Source organism: Elaeis guineensis, chromosome 8 (assembly GCF_000442705.2).
Source record: "Elaeis guineensis isolate ETL-2024a chromosome 8, EG11, whole genome shotgun sequence".
Classification (NCBI taxonomy): Eukaryota; Viridiplantae; Streptophyta; class Magnoliopsida; order Arecales; family Arecaceae; genus Elaeis; species Elaeis guineensis.
The window spans coordinates 3,402,798-3,420,660 of NC_026000.2; the positions used below are offsets into that span (position 1 = coordinate 3,402,798).

The following is a 17,863-nucleotide window of genomic DNA, read 5'->3' on the forward strand; positions in this document are numbered from 1 at the left end:
TCAAGGGCATTGAAACATGGTTATCTCCCATATGGTTGGGTGGGTAAAAGTTAAAACCGGGGCAGGAGTCGGTAATCCACCTCGTTTAATTTTTACGGACATACACGAAGTCTGAAGCACAGGGACCACATCAAAACAGCCCATTTATGAATGCCCAGGTTGCCACCGCCGATCGATAGTTGAGAAGATGTCCCTCTGCAAACGAGTTATTAAGGCCCTCAACCACTCCATCAGATACCTCAGGAAGTGTATAGCCCGACAATTGATAGATTCGAAAGTTTGAAAATCCAAAGATGGAATTGGAGTTCAGATACAAGCAAGTCACACACAAGAATTTTTCCTTTTCTTTTGACCAAAACATCTACCAGATGATCGGTCAACGGCCACCTTGTTTCACCTACAAAGATCTTGATGGATTTGATTGTGGAGAGTATTTTGAGGATAATGTCCTCCGTATTTCCTGACAGCCTCGAGCCTAAAAGGGTTTACAACATTATTGGATTTGATCAGCCTTCAAATTGCATGGCCAGGAAAAAGTTCTTGGCATGATAACAAAACAGCATTTAAAGGTCTGCATTTAACATCTTTAGGCGTGTAAATGCTGTATCCACGTCAGAATAAGAATTCCAAAATATAAAAAGACTATACACTCTACAATCTCCATTGAAGCTGTATGGTTAAAAGATGTCCAGTCTATACGAACACATTCCTTGCATATTGAACACCCTCATTAAGCTAAAGCAGAAAGGAATAGACGTTCTTTACGGTCAGCAGATTATCAAAGTTACGACTAGGGAGTTATTTTTGGCATGGAGGTTCTCCCAACCACCTGGCACGGAAGCCTGTGCCTTTGCAATCAGGACAGCAAACAGATCCCTGGATGAAAACAAAATCAAGCTTATTAATGTGAGACAGCAGCAAGATGCCAAGGTCCTCAAAGTAACCACATTTCGTTACCTTCCCGTCACATATAACACAGGTAGTATTTCTTGAGGGCACTTCACACAGCATGTTGTTGCCCAGGATGAAGAAACCTGTACCGCGACACCATTTGCATTCAATGTAGCCATTTGATTCACAGGATGAACAAGCAATTGGTTGTGGTTGCTGCTCAGAGTAAATGTATTGAAAAAAAAAACCATCTCATTCATTAAACCAATAGAACACATAACAAGTGGGAAAGAATCAACAGAAATATATAATTGCAGATACTTTAATGCAGTCACAACAGAAATATATAATTGCAGATACTGCCTGCGCACTATGTGACTATTTCTTAATCAAATGATCAGAACTTTTTTTTTTCCTCTTTAGAAGTTTGGAGTTCTAAAACTTGACAGATGCCCTGGGGCATCGGCTAAGGATAGTTCCCTCCATGTTTTCTAAAATTATGGCAAGCACAGATAGCTCTCAATCAACTGTACTCCCTCAATGTTATCAGGGGAAAAAAAAAAGATACTCTGTAAATTCTCTCTTAGATTCCCAATTCCCAGAGACCAAAAAATTCATCTTCTATATCTCAGTTTCCTTCAACAAGTTACAAATAAGCAAAATCGAAATCCACAAATTAGTATCTATGCTGGATCTCAAATAAGCATTAAACATCCACAATTCTGGAACAACTCTCAGCCATTCATCTCATGAAACAAGAATTAATGTAACATAAGAACTTTACTCATTCTGGGTGCCCAATTAGATTAAGATACTATATTGTTATATATAAAGCAAACTCTTGGTGGATGTTAGCTGAACATTCAACTGTCTACAGGTATTTCTGAAAATATGGAACTTTACTAAATGCGCTAGCCTTGGCCTCACTCTTTCCTATCCCTATTTACTTAAGAAATGTAGCAGTTAAAAGTGGGAGTGTGTGTATCATCAGACAGAAAGCTTGAAATATCTTAATCTTGATATCACAGTCATCCATGTTCATGAATCACATGTGAGCAGTGCTATTCCTATGATAAAAGCAGACATGTTAACATATGCACTCTAAAACTTATACTGCACTGGAGGGAAAGAATTAAAAAGGTAAACTCTGTGGTTGTACTGCGACTTCTAGCTCAACAGATTTGACAAAAGAAACGAGCAAACTGAGCAGAAATTCAAGAAAATGTGAGAAAATCATTCCTTCAGTTCTGTTACGAGACAAAAATAATAGACTTCAAATGGAAACAATCTAGCTAGATATCAAGGCTTATATGAGCTATTTCCTGATCTATGGTGCTAAACCAATCAATTTAACCAGACGCACTCTCATCTCCTAAAGTCATGACACCTGTTGGGCATAAAATACCCTCAGCCGAAGTTCTCAACGGGATTAACCCTCGCGAGTCTCCCCCGACTCCGGCTGCAGATAGACCTTCTCCGGACTCCTACGGGAGCCGGACTCCGCCCATAACTCCGACCGCAAGCAGACTCCGCCCAGACTCCGTCACCGACTTCAACTGCTGGTAAGCTTCGTCCGGACTTCGCCCCTGACTTTAATTGCAGGAAGACTCCGCCCGGATCCCTACGGGAGCCGGGCCTCGTCTCCGACTCCGGCTGCAGACAAACCTTGTCCGGACTCCTACGGGAGCCGGACTCCGCCCACAACTCCGATCGCAAGCAGACTCCGCCCGGACTCCAACGGGAGCCGGGCTCCGTCACCAACTTCAACTGCTGGTAAGCTTCGTCCGGACTCCTACGGGAGCCGGATTTCGCCCCTGACTTTAATTGCAGGAAGACTCCGCCCGGACCCCTACGGGGCCGGGCCTCGTCCCCGACTCCGGCTGCAGACAGACCTCGTCCGGACTCCTACGGGAGCCGGACTCCGCCCACAACTCCAACTGCCAAGTAGACTCCGCTCGGACTCCTACGGGAGCCGGGCTCCGTCACCAACTTCGACTGCTGGTAAGCTTCGTCCGGACTCCTACGGGAGCCGGACTTCGCTCCTGACTTTAATTGCAGGAAGACTCCGCCCGGATCCCTACGGGAGCCGGGCCTCGTCCCCGACTCTGGCTGCAGACAGACCTTGTCCGGACTCCTACGGGAGCCGGACTCCGCCTACAACTCCGACCGCAAGCAGACTCTGCCCGGACTCCTACGGGAGCCGGGCTCCGTCACCAACGTCAACTGCTGGTAAGCTTCGTCCGGACTCCTACGGGAGCCGGACTTCGCCCTTGATTTTAATTGCAGGAAGACTCCGTCCGGACCCCTACGGGAGCCGGGCCTCGTCCCCGACTCTGGCTGCAGACAGACCTTGTCCGGACTCCTACGGGAGCTGGACTCCGCCCACAACTCCGACCGCAAGCAGACTCCGCCCGGACTCCTACAGGAGCCGGGCTCCGTCACCGACTTCAACTGCTGGTAAGCTTCGTCCGGACTCCTACGGGAGCCGGATTTCGCCCCTGACTTTAATTGCAGGAAGACTCCGCCCGGACCCCTACGGGAGCCGGGCCTCGTCCCCGACTCCGGCTGCAGACAGACCTTGTCCGGACTCCTACGGGAGCCGGACTCCGCCCACAACTCCAACTACCAAGTAGACTCCCCCCGGACTCCTACGGGAGCCGGGCTCCGTCACCAACTTCAACTGCTGGTAAGCTTCGTTCGGACTCCTACGGGAGCCGGACTTCGCCTCTGACTTTAATTGCAGGAAGACTCTGCCCGGACCCCTACGGGAGCCGGGCCTCGTCCTCGACTCCGGCTGCGGACAAACCTTGTCCAGACTCCGCCCACAACTTCGACAACAAGCAGACTCCGCCCGGACTCCTACGGGAGCCGAGCTCCGTCACCAACTTCAACTGCTGGTAAGCTTCGTCCGGACTCCTACGGGAGCCGGACTTCGCCCCTGACTTTAATTGCAGGAAGACTCCGTCCGGACCCCTACGGGAGCCGGGCCTCGTCCCCGACTCCGGCTGCAGACAGACCCTGTCCGGACTCCTACGGGAGCCGGACTCCGCCCACAACTCCGCCCGCAAGCAGACTCCGTCCGGACTCCTACGGGAGCCGGGCTCCGTCCCCGACCTCAACTGCTGGAAGGCTTCGCCCGGACTCCTACGGGAGCCGGACTCCGCCCTCGACTTTGACTGCTGGTAAACTCCGTCCGAACTCCTAAGGGAGCCGGACTTCGCCCCTGACTTTGAGTGCAGATAGACCTCGCCCCGGCTCCTACGGGAGCCAGACCTCGTCTCCGACTCCGGCTGCGGGAAGACTCCGTCCGGACTCTCACGGGAGCCGGACCTCGTCCCCAACTTCGGCTGAAGGAAGACTTCGTCCGGACTCTTACGGGAGTCGGACTCCGGGCTCCTCTCAAACGGGTAGCTAACCACCTCTCTCCGCCAGACACTCCAGCCGAACTTCAGCCGACAGGTCTGCACTCCCTGGCGTGACGCAGCAACGGCCACGATCCTGCCCCACTTTCTGCGACGGATTCCGCGCGGCCCCATCACTCCCTGGCGGGCCGCAATAACGGCCACGACTCTGCTCCACTTCCTGCGACGGATTTCGCGCGGCTCCATTACTCCCTGGCAGACCGCTATGATGCCCACGATCCTGCTCCACTTCCTGCGACAGATACCGCGCGATTCTTCCATCCACTGGCAAGTCGCGACAACGGACGCCGCTCCACTCCCCGCGACAGACTCCACATGGCGTGTCCTGGTGATAGCAACGATTCCACCCCACTACTCTTCGCAACAAACTCTCCCTGACTCTGGGCAGCCCACTGCCAGACGGTTACAGATATCGCTATCAGTCTGTTGCTCCCTCCGCCTATAAAAGGGGGACCCCAGATACGTTATTCTCTAAGCTCTCGTTTTTACCTAGAAATCCTGCTAAAATTTTCGTTCGAGCACTCCATTCCCGTTGAGGCAGAGAACTGACTTGAGCGTCGGAGGGTCTTGCCGGAGTAACCCCACCTCCGGTTTAGACTTCTTTTGTAGGTCCCGGCGGCGACCGCGACTCCAGCTTCTCCGGCGTAAGCAAATTTTTGCACCAACAGGATTGGCGCTAGAGGAAGGGGCTTTGAACCTTTGCGGTGCCCTTGTTCTTAAAGGGGGCAACTTCGGCTGTGCAAACCTCTCTGTACTTCCTTCATTCGAAATTCAAACTCGGAAGTAGGGGGACTGGTGTTAGGTATAAAATATCCTCAGCTGAAGTTCTCAATGGGATTAACCCTCGCGAGTCTCCCCCGACTCCGGCTGCAGACAGACCTTGTCCGGACTCCTACGGGAGCCGAACTCCGCCCACAACTCCGACCGCAAGCAGACTCCGCCCGGACTCCTACGGGAGCCGGGCTCCGTCACCGACTTCAACTGCTGGTAAGCTTCATCCGGACTCCTACGGGAGCCGAACTTCGCCCCTGACTTTAATTGCAGGAAGACTCCGCCCAGATCCCTACGGAAGCCGGGCCTCGTCCCCGACTCCGGCTGCAGACAGACCTTGTCCGGACTCCTACGGGAGCCGGACTCCGCCCACAACTCCGATCGCAAGCAGACTCCACCCGGACTCCTACGGGAGCCGGGCTCCGTCACCGACTTCAACTGCTGGTAAGCTTCGTCCGGACTCCTACGGGAGCTGGATTTTGCCCCTGACTTTAATTGCAGGAAGACTCCGCCCGGACCCCTACAGGAGCCGGGCCTCGTCTCCGACTCCGGCTGCAGACAGACCTCGTCCGGACTCCTACGGGAGCCGGACTCCGCCCACAACTCCAACTGCCAAGTAGACTCCGTCCGGACTCCTACGGGAGCCGGGCTCCGTCACCAACTTCGACTGCTGGTAAGCTTCGTCCGAACTCCTACGGGAGCCGGACTTCGCCCCTGACTTTAATTGCAGGAAGACTCCGTCCGGACCCCTACGGGAGCTGGGCCTCGTCCCCGACTCCGGCTGCAGACAGACCTTGTCCGGACTCTTACGGGAGTCGGACTCCGCCCACAACTCCGACCGCAAGCAGACTCCGCCCGGACTCCTACGGGAGCCGGGCTCCGTCACCAACTTCAACTGCTGGTAAGCTTCGTTCGGACTCCTACGGGAGCCGGACTTCGCCCCTGACTTTAATTGCAGGAAGACTCCGCCCGGACCCCTCCGGGAGCCGGGCCTCGTCCCCGACTCCAACTGCAGACAGACCTTGTCCGGATTTCTACGGGAGCCGGACTCCGCCCACAACTCCGACCGCAAGCAGACTCCGCTCGGACTCTTACGGGAGTCGGGCTCCGTCACCGACTTCAACTGCTGGTAAGCTTCGTCCGGACTCCTACGGGAGCCAGATTTCGCCCCTGACTTTAATTGCAGGAAGACTCCGCCCGGACCCCTACAGGAGCCGGACCTCGTCCCCGACTCTGACTGCAGACAGACCTCGTCCGGACTCCTACGGGAGCCGGACTCCGCCCACAACTCCAACTGCCAAGTAGACTCCGCCCAGATTCCTACGGGAGCCGGGCTCCGTCACCAACTTCAACTGCTGGTAAGCTTCGTCCGGACTCCTACGGGAGCCGGACTTCGCCCCTGACTTTAATTGCAGGAAGACTCCGCCCGGACCCCTACGGGAGCCGGGCCTCGTCCCCGACTCCGGCTGCAGACAGACCTTGTCCGGACTCCTACGGGAGTCGGACTCCGCCCACAACTCCGACCGCAAGCAGACTCCGTCCGGACTCCTACGGGAGCCGGGCTTTGTCACCAACTTCAACTGCTGGTAAGCTTCGTCCGGACTCCTTCGGTAGCCGGACTTCGCCCCTGACTTTAATTGCAGGAAGACTCCACCCGGACCCCTACGGGAGCCGGGCCTCGTCCCCGACTCCGGCTGCAGACAGACCCTGTCCGGACTCCTACGGGAGCCGGACTCCACCCACAACTCCGACTGCAAGCAGACTCCGCCCGGACTCCTACGGGAGCCGGGCTCCGTCTCCGACCTCAACTGCTGGAAGGCTTCGCCCGGACTCCTACGGGAACCAGACTCCGCCCTCGATTTTGACTGCTGATAAACTCCGTCCGAACTCCTAAGGGAGCCGGACTTCGCCCCTGACTTTGAGTGCAGGTAGACCTCGCCCCGGCTCCTACGGGAGCCAGACCTCGTCTCCGACTCCGGCTGCGGGAAGACTCCGTCCGGACTCTCACGGGAGCCGGACCTCGTCCCCAACTTCGGCTGAAGGAAGACTTCGTCCGGACTCTTACGGGAGCCGGACTTCGGGCTCCTCTCAAACGGGTAGCTAACCACCTCTCTCTGCCAGACACTCCAGCCGAACTTCAGCCGACAGGTCTGCACTCCCTGGCGTGACGCAGCAACGGCCACGATCCTGCCCCACTTCCTGCGACGGATTCCGCGCGGCCCCATCACTCCCTGGCGAGCCGCAGTAACGGCCACGACTCTGCTCCACTTCCTGCGACGGATTCTGCACGGCTCCATTACTCCCTGGCAGACCGCTATGATGCCCACGATCCTGCTCCACTTCCTACGACGGATACCGCGCGATTCTTCCATCCTCTGGCAAGTCGCGACAACGGACGCTGCTCCACTCCCCGCGACAGACTCCACATGGCGTGTCCCGGTGATAGCCATGATTCCACCCCACTACTCTTCGCAACAAACTCTCCCTGACTCTGGACAGCCCACTGCCAGACGGTTACAGACATCGCTATCAGTCTGTTGCTTCCTCCGCCTATAAAAGGGAGACCCCAGATACGTTATTCTCTAAGCTCTCGTTTTTACCTAGAAACTCTGCTAAAATTTCTATTCGAGCACTCCATTTCCGTTGAGGCAGAGAACTGACTTGAGCGTCGGAGGGTCTTGCCGGAGCAACCCCACCTCCGGTTTAGACTTCTTTTGCAGGTCCCGACGGCGACCGCGACTCCAGCTTCTCCGACGTAAGCGAATTTTTGCACCAACAACACCCATGGCAAAAGCAGTCCCCACTGAATCTCCTGCATTATCTCCGCTCTCCCCCCTCGTTGGATGTGCCTTGGGTTGCTTTTTTTTGTCCCCTGAAATCTAACATACGTGTCTCCCTTGTTTCTTTTGTTCTTACTGTAATATCCTTCACATAATTAAACCTTAAACACAAAGTCATATATTGGGCTGCATCTATAATGCACAAGGAGAAAATTATTTTGATTATTGAAAGTAAATTCCCTTTCGGGAGCATCTTTCCTTCAGATCCTCTTTGAATTCTTTCTTTCTACAACTCCAACGTAATGGCATGCAAGATAATCCATTGAAACTTATATTTCTTATTAGGCATCTTCAGGTAAAATGAAGCTTAGAAGAGATCATTAATGAAAATTAGGAAGTCCGCCTAACATCCTAAACCCAAAAAAACTGCAGTGCAACTGGCACATGATCCTACAATTAGTCACAAGGTGTAAGATTTTGCCTCTTTCAACAATCAAAGCAAAGCATCCCAACAGAAAGTCCGCTTCAATAACAGTATTTCTTTAGAAGACTCTCTAGAAAACAGAAATTTGAACTTTTGCAGTTACAATGTTGTTTCTGAATTATATGCTGCTCTTGAGGAAGTGTCCCAACTGCGTAGAATCCAAAACTAGAATGGAGTCAAAAAAGGGATTCCAATAAATTGTTCAAAAGAATGATCGAGAGTCTAACGATGCTAACTTTGTCAAAATTAATTGCCATTCAATAACACAGATAAAAAGAACCTTCTAACGTAAATAGTTATCTGTTTGTTGGTTTGCTTTGTTCCAGTATCAAGTCATACCTTTTTCCAAATCAAAAATGAATTTAGCATCAAGTTTCATCTAAGATTGAAGTATTCTTATAAAGAAATTGGTTTGGAAATATCAATATATAGACACACAATACAGTGACATTTCAAGGGAGGGATGGATAGAATTCATTTTAAAATTAATCGATGGACCTCCGATATAAACTTCTTCGCCCTTTTCATATTGCTCTACAAGACTGAATTATACCACACACCGGTTTCTCCCTAAAAATTCTCAATCCAACAGAGTTAGCAAATCAGTTAGAACCAAGATAAAGAAAGCATAAAAAGTTCGGTTTTTGCAATATAACTGCATAGCTTGTGTGGCAGCCACACAAAGTGACCCAATTGCATCCCTTTCCATCTCACTCATACGATAGTCTCCGTCCCTAGTTCTTTCTCCACTTATTAATTATTATTTTAATTTTGTACATGTTGTGAGCCAAATTTCGCCTCCCTGGTACAAATGCATCACAACAGAGATTTAATTTCATGAATGGGAAACTTATTCAGCGGCAAATATAAATCTAGGCCCTATCTTCCTAAATTCCAATCGAAATTAAAAACAAACAAGATAACGGAAAAAAAAAAAAAAAAAAAAAAAATCACGAAGAACTAGATCAAGGACATAAAAACACCTCAGAGACATAGAAATCTCTCCTTGTCCCAAGAAACGCAATCCAAAAAAGAACCTTCGAACTGGGAACGAGACAGAAAGAGAGGAGGTGGGTACCTGAGAGATGAGCCATGCCCGCTCCATCCGCCTGGCGAAGCTAGCGGAGCTCTCGGAGGAGTCGACCATGGCCGCCCTGACGACAAGCTCGGGCGCCTTCCAGAAGATTCTGGAAGGAACGGCGCGTCCTCCTCCTCGCCCTCGCCCTCTGGGAGGGAGAGACGCGAGAAAGGATTTGGGAGAGAGAGAGCAACAGATCGCCATTGGGGGTTTTGTTTGGGCGCTTCGCTCCTCTTTGGCTTCGCCCAACTCTTCTGTGATGAACTCATTTTCTTTTATGGGGACGGTCTAAAATCAAACACCGGCCACGTTGCCATCCCGATGAGGCAAACGAGAGACATGGCACTTCCAATCTGATAATATCCAAATTAATTATATTTTATCGGATGAAATTTTTCAATTTGATTGAATTTGATCGGATAAATTTTTTTTTTTCAATCTAATCAAATTCGTTCCGTGCTCAATTCTAAATTCCATGTTGTCGGATGTAAAGAAGAAATACGATGAGAATGAGATTTCAATGCAAAAAAAATAAAAATATCAAAAAAATTAAATATGTCTCGTAACACATTAAGGTGGCAGTGTTAAAATATAGATCCAAAAAAAAATTATGGAAAACGACCCTCTCACGAAACTACAATCAAAGAAAAAAAGGTTCTGAGTTGGACCGACATTCTGAAAAGTACAGTGATATTAGAAATTTATTAAAAAATCTCTGCCGATTATGTAACATGCTCCAAACACTCCATATGCACTTCACAACATTAGTTGGCATTTGAGGTAACGAGAGAGAGAGAGAGAGAGAGAGAGACTTCGATGGCAGGAGAGAACCGCATTCTCTTAGCTGTATAACGGTAGGTTGATGATTGTGCCCTGGGACAGCTATTCGATGGATAGAAAAATTCTAGGTTTTGTTACATCTCTCTTTACTTACAATTTACGAAACTTTTAGTAGTATTTGAAGGATTGAAGTTGACAGTAATTATCTAAGCTTACCCACCTACCCGTGGAATCTTTGGCATCAACCAAATTTGATTGATGGCACATGGGCAGTCCTATAAATTTCATATCATCAAATAATGAGTATATGTTTCAGTTAATGCAGCAGATCAGTTAGTTGAGCAAGAGAGACATGGTGAATCCTCATTTCTAATATTTGCCCTGGCAGCTGTTTACCTTATGAGCTAGGCTCATCATTAGGAGCTGATATTCACTCTTTTAAGTAATAATTAGTATATGTATCCCATGATGGGCATCAAGTCAAGAATTTATTCATTTCATTCTCTGATATTATAGTATGAGATTTTATAATTTTATTTTTTAAAAAATATTTTATATATAAAAAAAATTTATTTTATATAATTTAATTTTTTTAATTTATAATTAATATAAAATTAATGATGTTCTTTCATCTGCATCATAATATCTGTTAGAATATTGATGATGATGAAAAATAGAGTATGATGGAATATTACCCTTCTATTTATTAATGGTCAGAGATTTTAGGTACGATGATGCACCTGGATTATTTAGATTTGGATAACTAAAATGTGGATGGGTCAGTGGCGACTTCGTGCACCGTCGGCTGGGGGAGTCCAGAGGTTTCTTATATAAACAGTTAAAATATCAATATATATTAAAAAAATAAGGGGGTTGTGCGTATATATGTAGCCAATAAAAGGGGGGGCAGTTTCTTTTTGCCTCTTTCGCGACCCCAGGCTATTACCTAACCTCATATTTCCGCACATCTCACCCAAAGCTTGTCATTGTTTCTGTTCTGTGCCACTGGTTTCTAAGCGGATGGAGCTGACGGCGCAGCAGCTGAAGGGTTTCGACGGTTCGGACCCGAGCAAGCCCATCTACGTCGCGATCCGGGGGACGGTCTACGACGTCACCTCCGGCAAGGGCTTCTACGGCCCCGGCGGCTCCTACGCCGTCTTCGCCGGCCGGGAGGCGAGCCGGGCGCTGGCTAAGATGAGCAAGAACGAGGAGGACGTCTGCGGCAACCTCGACGGCCTCTCCGACAAGGAGATCGGCGTCCTCCAGGACTGGGAGAAGAAGTTCCAGGCCAAATATCCTGTAGTCGGCCGCCTCGCCGCTTGAAATCCCTTCAGTCTATCCATCCCAGAATAAAAGATGCGAACTTGATACTTATTGAGGTTTTATTTCGTGTGCCTGCTGTCGATTAGTGCTTGTCGATGGATTTTATCTTGTTCGATAATGAGGGGAGGTCAGGTTGTGTATACAATTTACTAAATAAGTGAAGACTCCGTGTGTGAATTCAGTAAGCTGTTGCCTTCGTTATCGAAATCCGATGTAATAACCGATTCGATCTATACATCATAATTAGGGCTTGATTTGTATGGGATTCGTGAATTGATGCTTCTTGACGGCTTTTGTTCGATTTGGCATTTTGAGTATATGTGGTTGCATCAAAATTAACAAAATAAGTGATGGTTGTTTTTGTGGATTTATGAAGTTATTAGACTACTTTTTGATTAATGATTGTGCCTGGTCTGATCCTTGAATTGTATGTTTAGCTTCTTTCTGTTTGACGATCTTGTTGGGACATAAATAGGGAGGGAATTATGTTGTTCTCTTTTGTACATTTGAAAGCATGTATCAGTTGGGTGGATTCCAAAAAATTGTTAACTTTTTTGTTAACAATTTTAAGTCATAGAATTGTTACCCCATAGATCACTGATCAGCACTGACACCTAATATTCTTTTTTTTCTTTGAGGGAAGTGATTAGACTCTAAGAGCCTAATTAGGATCCACAGCGATGGAGTATTATTGTTATACTCGAGCAGGATCTGTTTCATAAGCTTGCATAACTGTATGCTTGATTGAGATCTGATAATCTAAGTTTGGTTAGATGAATTTGCTATATTATTTGGAAAATCTTTTCTTATATGCAGATGATATATTGGAAGTCAGGTATCTCGAAATAAAGTATACAAAATGAGGATGATGATGAGTCTTAAATATTGAAGAAAGGATGTCTCAAGGTCAAATTTCAGTACCCTATATAGGTGCAGTAAGATGAAGAGATATATGAGTGGATTTTAATGGTATTGTTTGATATTAAAATGGTGTTTTTTTGCATGTATCCTTGTATCTTGTTTGTTTTGTGCATGTGGATTCTCCTGATGAGTTGATTCGAGTGATAAAAGATGGGTGCCTTGAATGACGTTTGATGCCCAAGAAAGATAAGAATTCTTACCTGTTGTTTCTTCATTTCAGTGTTCACAAGTGTTTTAGACCTTTCCTGTTTTTGAACTTATTGCTAGATCTTGGGTTTTTCCTTTTAGCAAGGAGTATGATTTTTTAATGGATGACCCACTTCTTCTTCTTCTTCCTTTTTTTTTTTTTTTGAGTAAAAGGGAGCTAAAAACCACCCATCCTTTATTGCAAATGAAGAGGGAAAAATACAAGGTTACAGAGCTCTATACACTATGTAACCCAAAAGGGACAAGGATAAAAACTAACAAGTGCCAAAACTGCCAATCTTACGTACAAGCAATGGGTGAATTTGATTTATGTAATTCGAACCCGAACTTGATTTATGATTCATTATTTCAATTTCACTGACCATTGTTCCTTATTTTTTTTGCATATAGATTAGATTTCCGCCTATTCTTTATACCCTTTCATGGATGAATTTATGCCTATTTTCATATAATAGGATTTACATATACAACATATATTACTGTCAAGAGGGGATTATCTTAGTATTCAGATATTTAGATTCAAAATAAGAAGGGGATTAATTCAATTATAAACTTGCAAAACAAGGATTGGGTTGCGCCATATATATTAAAGAGTATACAATAATGCATGACCCACTTTGATAATTGTTAACAAATAAGTTTTGCTTCTTCATATAAATAGGACTGTGATCATTCTATCATTATTTTTGCATGAGTTTACCTACTATGGTTGTACTACACTGATTTCATCCACCTTTGTGCTTTTTCACCTTTTGACTTTATGAAGAAGGATAATTTTACTTGTTCTAAACTTTAACCTTTATTCTTTCTGAAGGGAATCTTTCCCCCCCTCTCTCTTTCATTTTTTTTTTTTAATTGTGTTGTGTTCTTCTAATTTGCTATAATGACTCTGATAAGTTATTCAAATCACACTGTGGTTGTTGTACATTGATTTTCACTTTTTGAGATTCATAAGAAGAATGGATTTGCTTGTGCTACTTTTAACCTTTACTCTTTGAAGATAACTTTTTATTCATTTTTTTAAATATATTCTGCACTTCTAAATTGCTATCTTGACTGTATTAAGATTATCAAGTTGTGCATCTGTTTTATTTGCAGCGGATAACTTCGTTTCTTTCAAAGTTTAATTTGCTAAGTGGTGCCTGAGTTGTTTTGTCTTTACATGTGATTGGCTACTGTGACTGTTTTTGTGAGTGCTATTGACATTACTGTCATATGGTGGAATTTGTGGGAGCACTTTTGCTATAGCAAAGAAAAGTTTTCTTGTTAGTCTTCTCCTCGCCAACCGGATACAATTACAAGGTAAGGGATTGAATGTCTTCTAACAAAAAGAAAGGTATGGTACAATGCAAACTGAGTGAGTACGAATTTTGGAGAAGAGGCCCCCCACCAAACATTGATGGATAAAAGACACCAGACTGTGATAATTTTTGGCATTCTGTTACAAAGAATTATAGAAAGACAAAAAAAGAAAAAATCGAATATTTTGAGTAGGATGGATGAAATTGAGATATGCTCATTGGTTGTTATTTGATCATTACATGCCTTTTGACACTTTGTGGTAAAACAATCTTGTGGATAGTCTTACACTATCGATCTTCAAGAACAAAAGGCAAATAGAGAATGCAAAAGTGGGATTTGTAATAAAACTGAAAACAATGGGGTCATAAGCAAGTTTCTGAGAGAGAAGAGGAATTTTGATTATTGAGTACAAATTAGCGGAGTCTTGGCTTACATTTTATAATAGAGGATTTATTTAAATCCAGTTTCAAAAACATAACTTCTTTCATCTTGAACATTTTTCTTCTATATATTGAAGAAGACAGCGATAAAAAAGCTTATAAAACACTTGCACTACCAAATTGATCTCTAGCCTCCTTTTGTTATCTTGTAACCTTCAGCTCTCACCATGAATCATCTGTTGGACAGCCTACCGATCTGGTATTCAAAAAGATCTGGATATTACAGTCACACAGGTGATGCTGTGACTTCATTGATGGATAATATGAACTAACCAAAGATGCGTGCAGGATTGAAGTCTGCTTCTCCCTTCCTCAACCTTCTCTTAGCTAGCTATAAGGCTCCATATTAATTTTTTTTCATCCTTGTATGATATATTATACATGCGGAGCAGCCATACACCCATGCTCTGTAACAGTAGCCATTTGCACTCCGGGTAAGGAGCCGGTAAAAATGTCTTTTCATCCTTTACTTTTTCTGTTTTTGTTTGCTTCATGTTAATTTTCTTCTGCATGGGATTAACATACGTCAGAATCTATCAAAAAATGTATTCCAGAATACGCGCATGCCTCATCCATCCAGGGACCGGACTGCTTGATAATTGGCATCAAATAGTTATCAAGTATTTGTTATACTTTTTTTGTTTTGGGTTTTTCGAATATGATACAGTATCATGCATTTGATTCGGTTCCAAATCTGAGCAAGTGGCTAATCATCCACATGTTTTGGACCTGAACACAAGTCTTTGGCGATCACCCTGCTCCATTGGCACCCATCGAAGTTATGTTGCTGATAGAAAGGAGGGAGAACTGAACCACCTAACCATCGTTTCTTCAGCCTTGCAGTTCATTAAAGAAGGTTAGAAATATTTATTGAAGAATGATGTTTCCTTCTTAGGTGCACGTTTATTTTCTTTTTTTATGTGATATGGACACCTTTTAACTCCTGACCAGTTTAATCATGAACCAATCCCACTGTGTGGGAAACTTTTCTAAGACAAATCTTTTGGCATCATCACATGACCAAATATACTATCCCATGTGCTTTATGGAATTTAGTTAGTATGTAAGCTTTACAGTTGAGCTCAGCTACCACGAGTTGTGTGGTGCCAACATCCAACCAGCTTGCTGTTCTCATGAATGCAGATCAATGCCTCGGGGAACAATCGCAGACCAATTAGAGGCACTGGTATCATACTTAAAAAGTGCTCATATGCCAAATTTGAGTTGTAACTCATCTTTTTCTTTTTCCCTAGCTCATACTTTGGTGATTTTTTTTTTTTTTTTTTTGTTGGTACTTCAACCCATCCTGTGGTGGAAGTATGGTTTTCTTTGTGCCACGGATCTACAATAATGCCATGTGAAATAACAAGCAAGGAGGGTCCTAAACATAGTGCAACTTTTGTTAGCCGAAACCAAAAGAAAAGAGGGTGCAACTTTATGAAGAACAATCGGGATAGAGATGATTTTTTCAGAAGCTCTATATCAAGTCCTAACCCTCCACCTTTAAGCATCGGGCAAGATCACCATCCATCTAACAGAGGAATTAGATTTTCAGAAAAAAAATAATGATGACGAATACCTTAAGCTTCAGTTCACCAAAAAAAATATCTGAAGCTTCAAGAAAAGTTGGTGTTATTTGATAAAGCCTGGTGCATCCAAAATACTCGAGTGCTGGCAGGCTAAACATTGAAAAGAAGCAAAATCTGTCGCCAAAGGAAAAGAAAAAAAAAAAAAAAAAAGGAAGGAAAAAAAAAACCTTCAGCATTGTAGAAAATATAAAAACGATTGACAAAATAATTGCTATGTAAATCACATCTTTTGTTTACTTAGATTAGAACAAGCAAACTGACCCTTTCGATGCATGGAAATAAGTTATATTATTTTAAAAAAATAAAAAAATAAAAAATAAAAACAAAATAATTTGATTAGGTAAAATGAGTTTGCAAATGGAATAGGTAATGTAGAATAAGCAAAATTACATCAATTTAAGCTTTATTTGATACCCACGGGTTTGATTTTATTTCAAAAGGTACGCTTTGAATTCCTATTACCTTGGGTTTGGATCTAGCATATCTGAAACCAACCCATTAATTTCATACACAATAATAATCCAACTTGACAAGAAAATTAAACAAGTTATGATAGAAATAAATAACAAAATTTCCTAAACTATAGATAGGATAACAAGTCTGGTGAAACCTGAAATCATGTTTTTGGTTAAAATAAACCAAATATATATTTAAGCTGTCAAGTCATCCGCCAAGCTAATGTATATGATCCCAATCGTAATGTAGAGTGGGAGCGAGACTATTATGAATGTCCTAATCGTTTTAACGTGATGATAGTAATTTGTTCTAGTGATACAACTTGTGCGTTATTCCCATGTAAAAGATATCAAGGATGGTTGTTGAAAATTCTTAATATTATTCTTACCAAAAAAAAAAGGAAAAAGATTCCTAATCTTATATCAAATCGAAGCTCTAAATAGACTTGACTTAGACCCTGAGGCCTATGGATCAAGTATGGCTTCAAAGGTAGACTCAGGTAATTAGTCGGGCTTAGAAAGTTTTTTAAAGTTAGAATGGATCCCAGTTGATCATATATCAAGTTAGGAATCAATTTGAATTTTATCAATCCAACCTATCCGGGACTTGATTTTGATCGGTAGCTGATCCAACTTTAACCTAATCTTCCATCCCAATGCAAACTTAACAAGACAGACCTAATTTTGGATGGATGGATTTTGGATTCAAATTCAGATTTAAGATCTCACCGAGATCCTATTTGGCTAAGCTTTTAGAGTGTCAGAAAGTATTTTTTGACCCTCAAAAAGTACTTTGTATTATATAGTGATGTTTGATAAAAAATCGAAAAATTATTTTGACTTTATCAAAAAGCTGAAAAGGTCTATTTGAGAAAAGCTTCATTTTGAAGTTTTTTCCAAAAGTACTTTCTAAATAATATCAGAAAGCTGTTTTTATTTAAATAAATTTTTTTAATGACAGAAATATCCACTAACAAATCTCATAATTATATCATATTATATTATTATACTATATATATAATATAATAATAAATTAATATTATGATATATTATAAATATATAGTATAATCTATTATAGTATTATTATATTATTAAATATATGTTGATATAATAATATTTATTAGTAATATAATATTATAATATAATATATTATATTATAATATATTATTAAATTAGATTATAATCCATTATATTATATTACATTATATATTATATCATAATTATAATAATATTATATTATAGTATATATTATATTATATTATAATAATACTATACAATAAAATAATAGTTTAAAATGTAATAATATTTATGTTATAGACATATAATATAATATTTTATAATATTATTACATTATAATAATAAATATAACCTAATAATATTTTAATAATAATATAATTATATTATAATAATATAATATATT

At 43.6% G+C, this 17,863-nt stretch overlaps 2 protein-coding genes across 3 annotated transcripts; one reads left to right on the plus strand and one right to left on the minus strand.

The window, feature by feature from the left end:
- Positions 1-546: 546 nt before the first annotated feature.
- LOC105050750 (uncharacterized) lies at positions 547-9,815 on the minus strand. 2 transcript variants are annotated; one of them, XM_010930885.4, is made up of 3 exons: positions 9,427-9,815; positions 958-1,034; positions 547-876 (listed from the first exon to the last, which is right to left on the minus strand). In XM_010930885.4, exons 1-3 carry the CDS (start codon positions 9,628-9,630, stop codon positions 768-770), a joined length of 390 nt encoding a protein of 129 aa, XP_010929187.1. In that variant the 5' UTR covers positions 9,631-9,815; the 3' UTR covers positions 547-767. The 2 variants fall into 2 exon arrangements, with proteins under 2 accessions (XP_010929187.1, XP_019707814.1); XM_019852255.3 differs by having other exon boundaries at positions 958-1,107; positions 9,427-9,706.
- Positions 9,816-11,120: 1,305 nt separating this feature from the next.
- LOC105050749 (probable steroid-binding protein 3) lies at positions 11,121-11,789 on the plus strand. The gene has a single exon (XM_010930882.4). It carries the CDS (start codon positions 11,227-11,229, stop codon positions 11,527-11,529), a length of 303 nt encoding a protein of 100 aa, XP_010929184.1. The 5' UTR covers positions 11,121-11,226; the 3' UTR covers positions 11,530-11,789.
- The last annotated feature ends 6,074 nt before the right edge of the window (positions 11,790-17,863 follow it).

Coding starts and splice junctions, on each gene's coding strand:
- LOC105050750 (XM_019852255.3), bottom strand. CDS start 9,630: ATGGCGATCTGTTGCTCTCTCTCTCCCAAATCCTTTCTCGCGTCTCTC. Junction 1,108..9,426: donor GGGCATGGCTCATCTCTCAG/GTACCCACCTCC, acceptor TACTCTGAGCAG/CAACCACAACCAATTGCTTG. Junction 877..957: donor GTGTTATATGTGACGGGAAG/GTAACGAAATGT, acceptor GTTTTCATCCAG/GGATCTGTTTGCTGTCCTGA.
- LOC105050749 (XM_010930882.4), top strand. CDS start 11,227: ATGGAGCTGACGGCGCAGCAGCTGAAGGGTTTCGACGGTTCGGACCCG.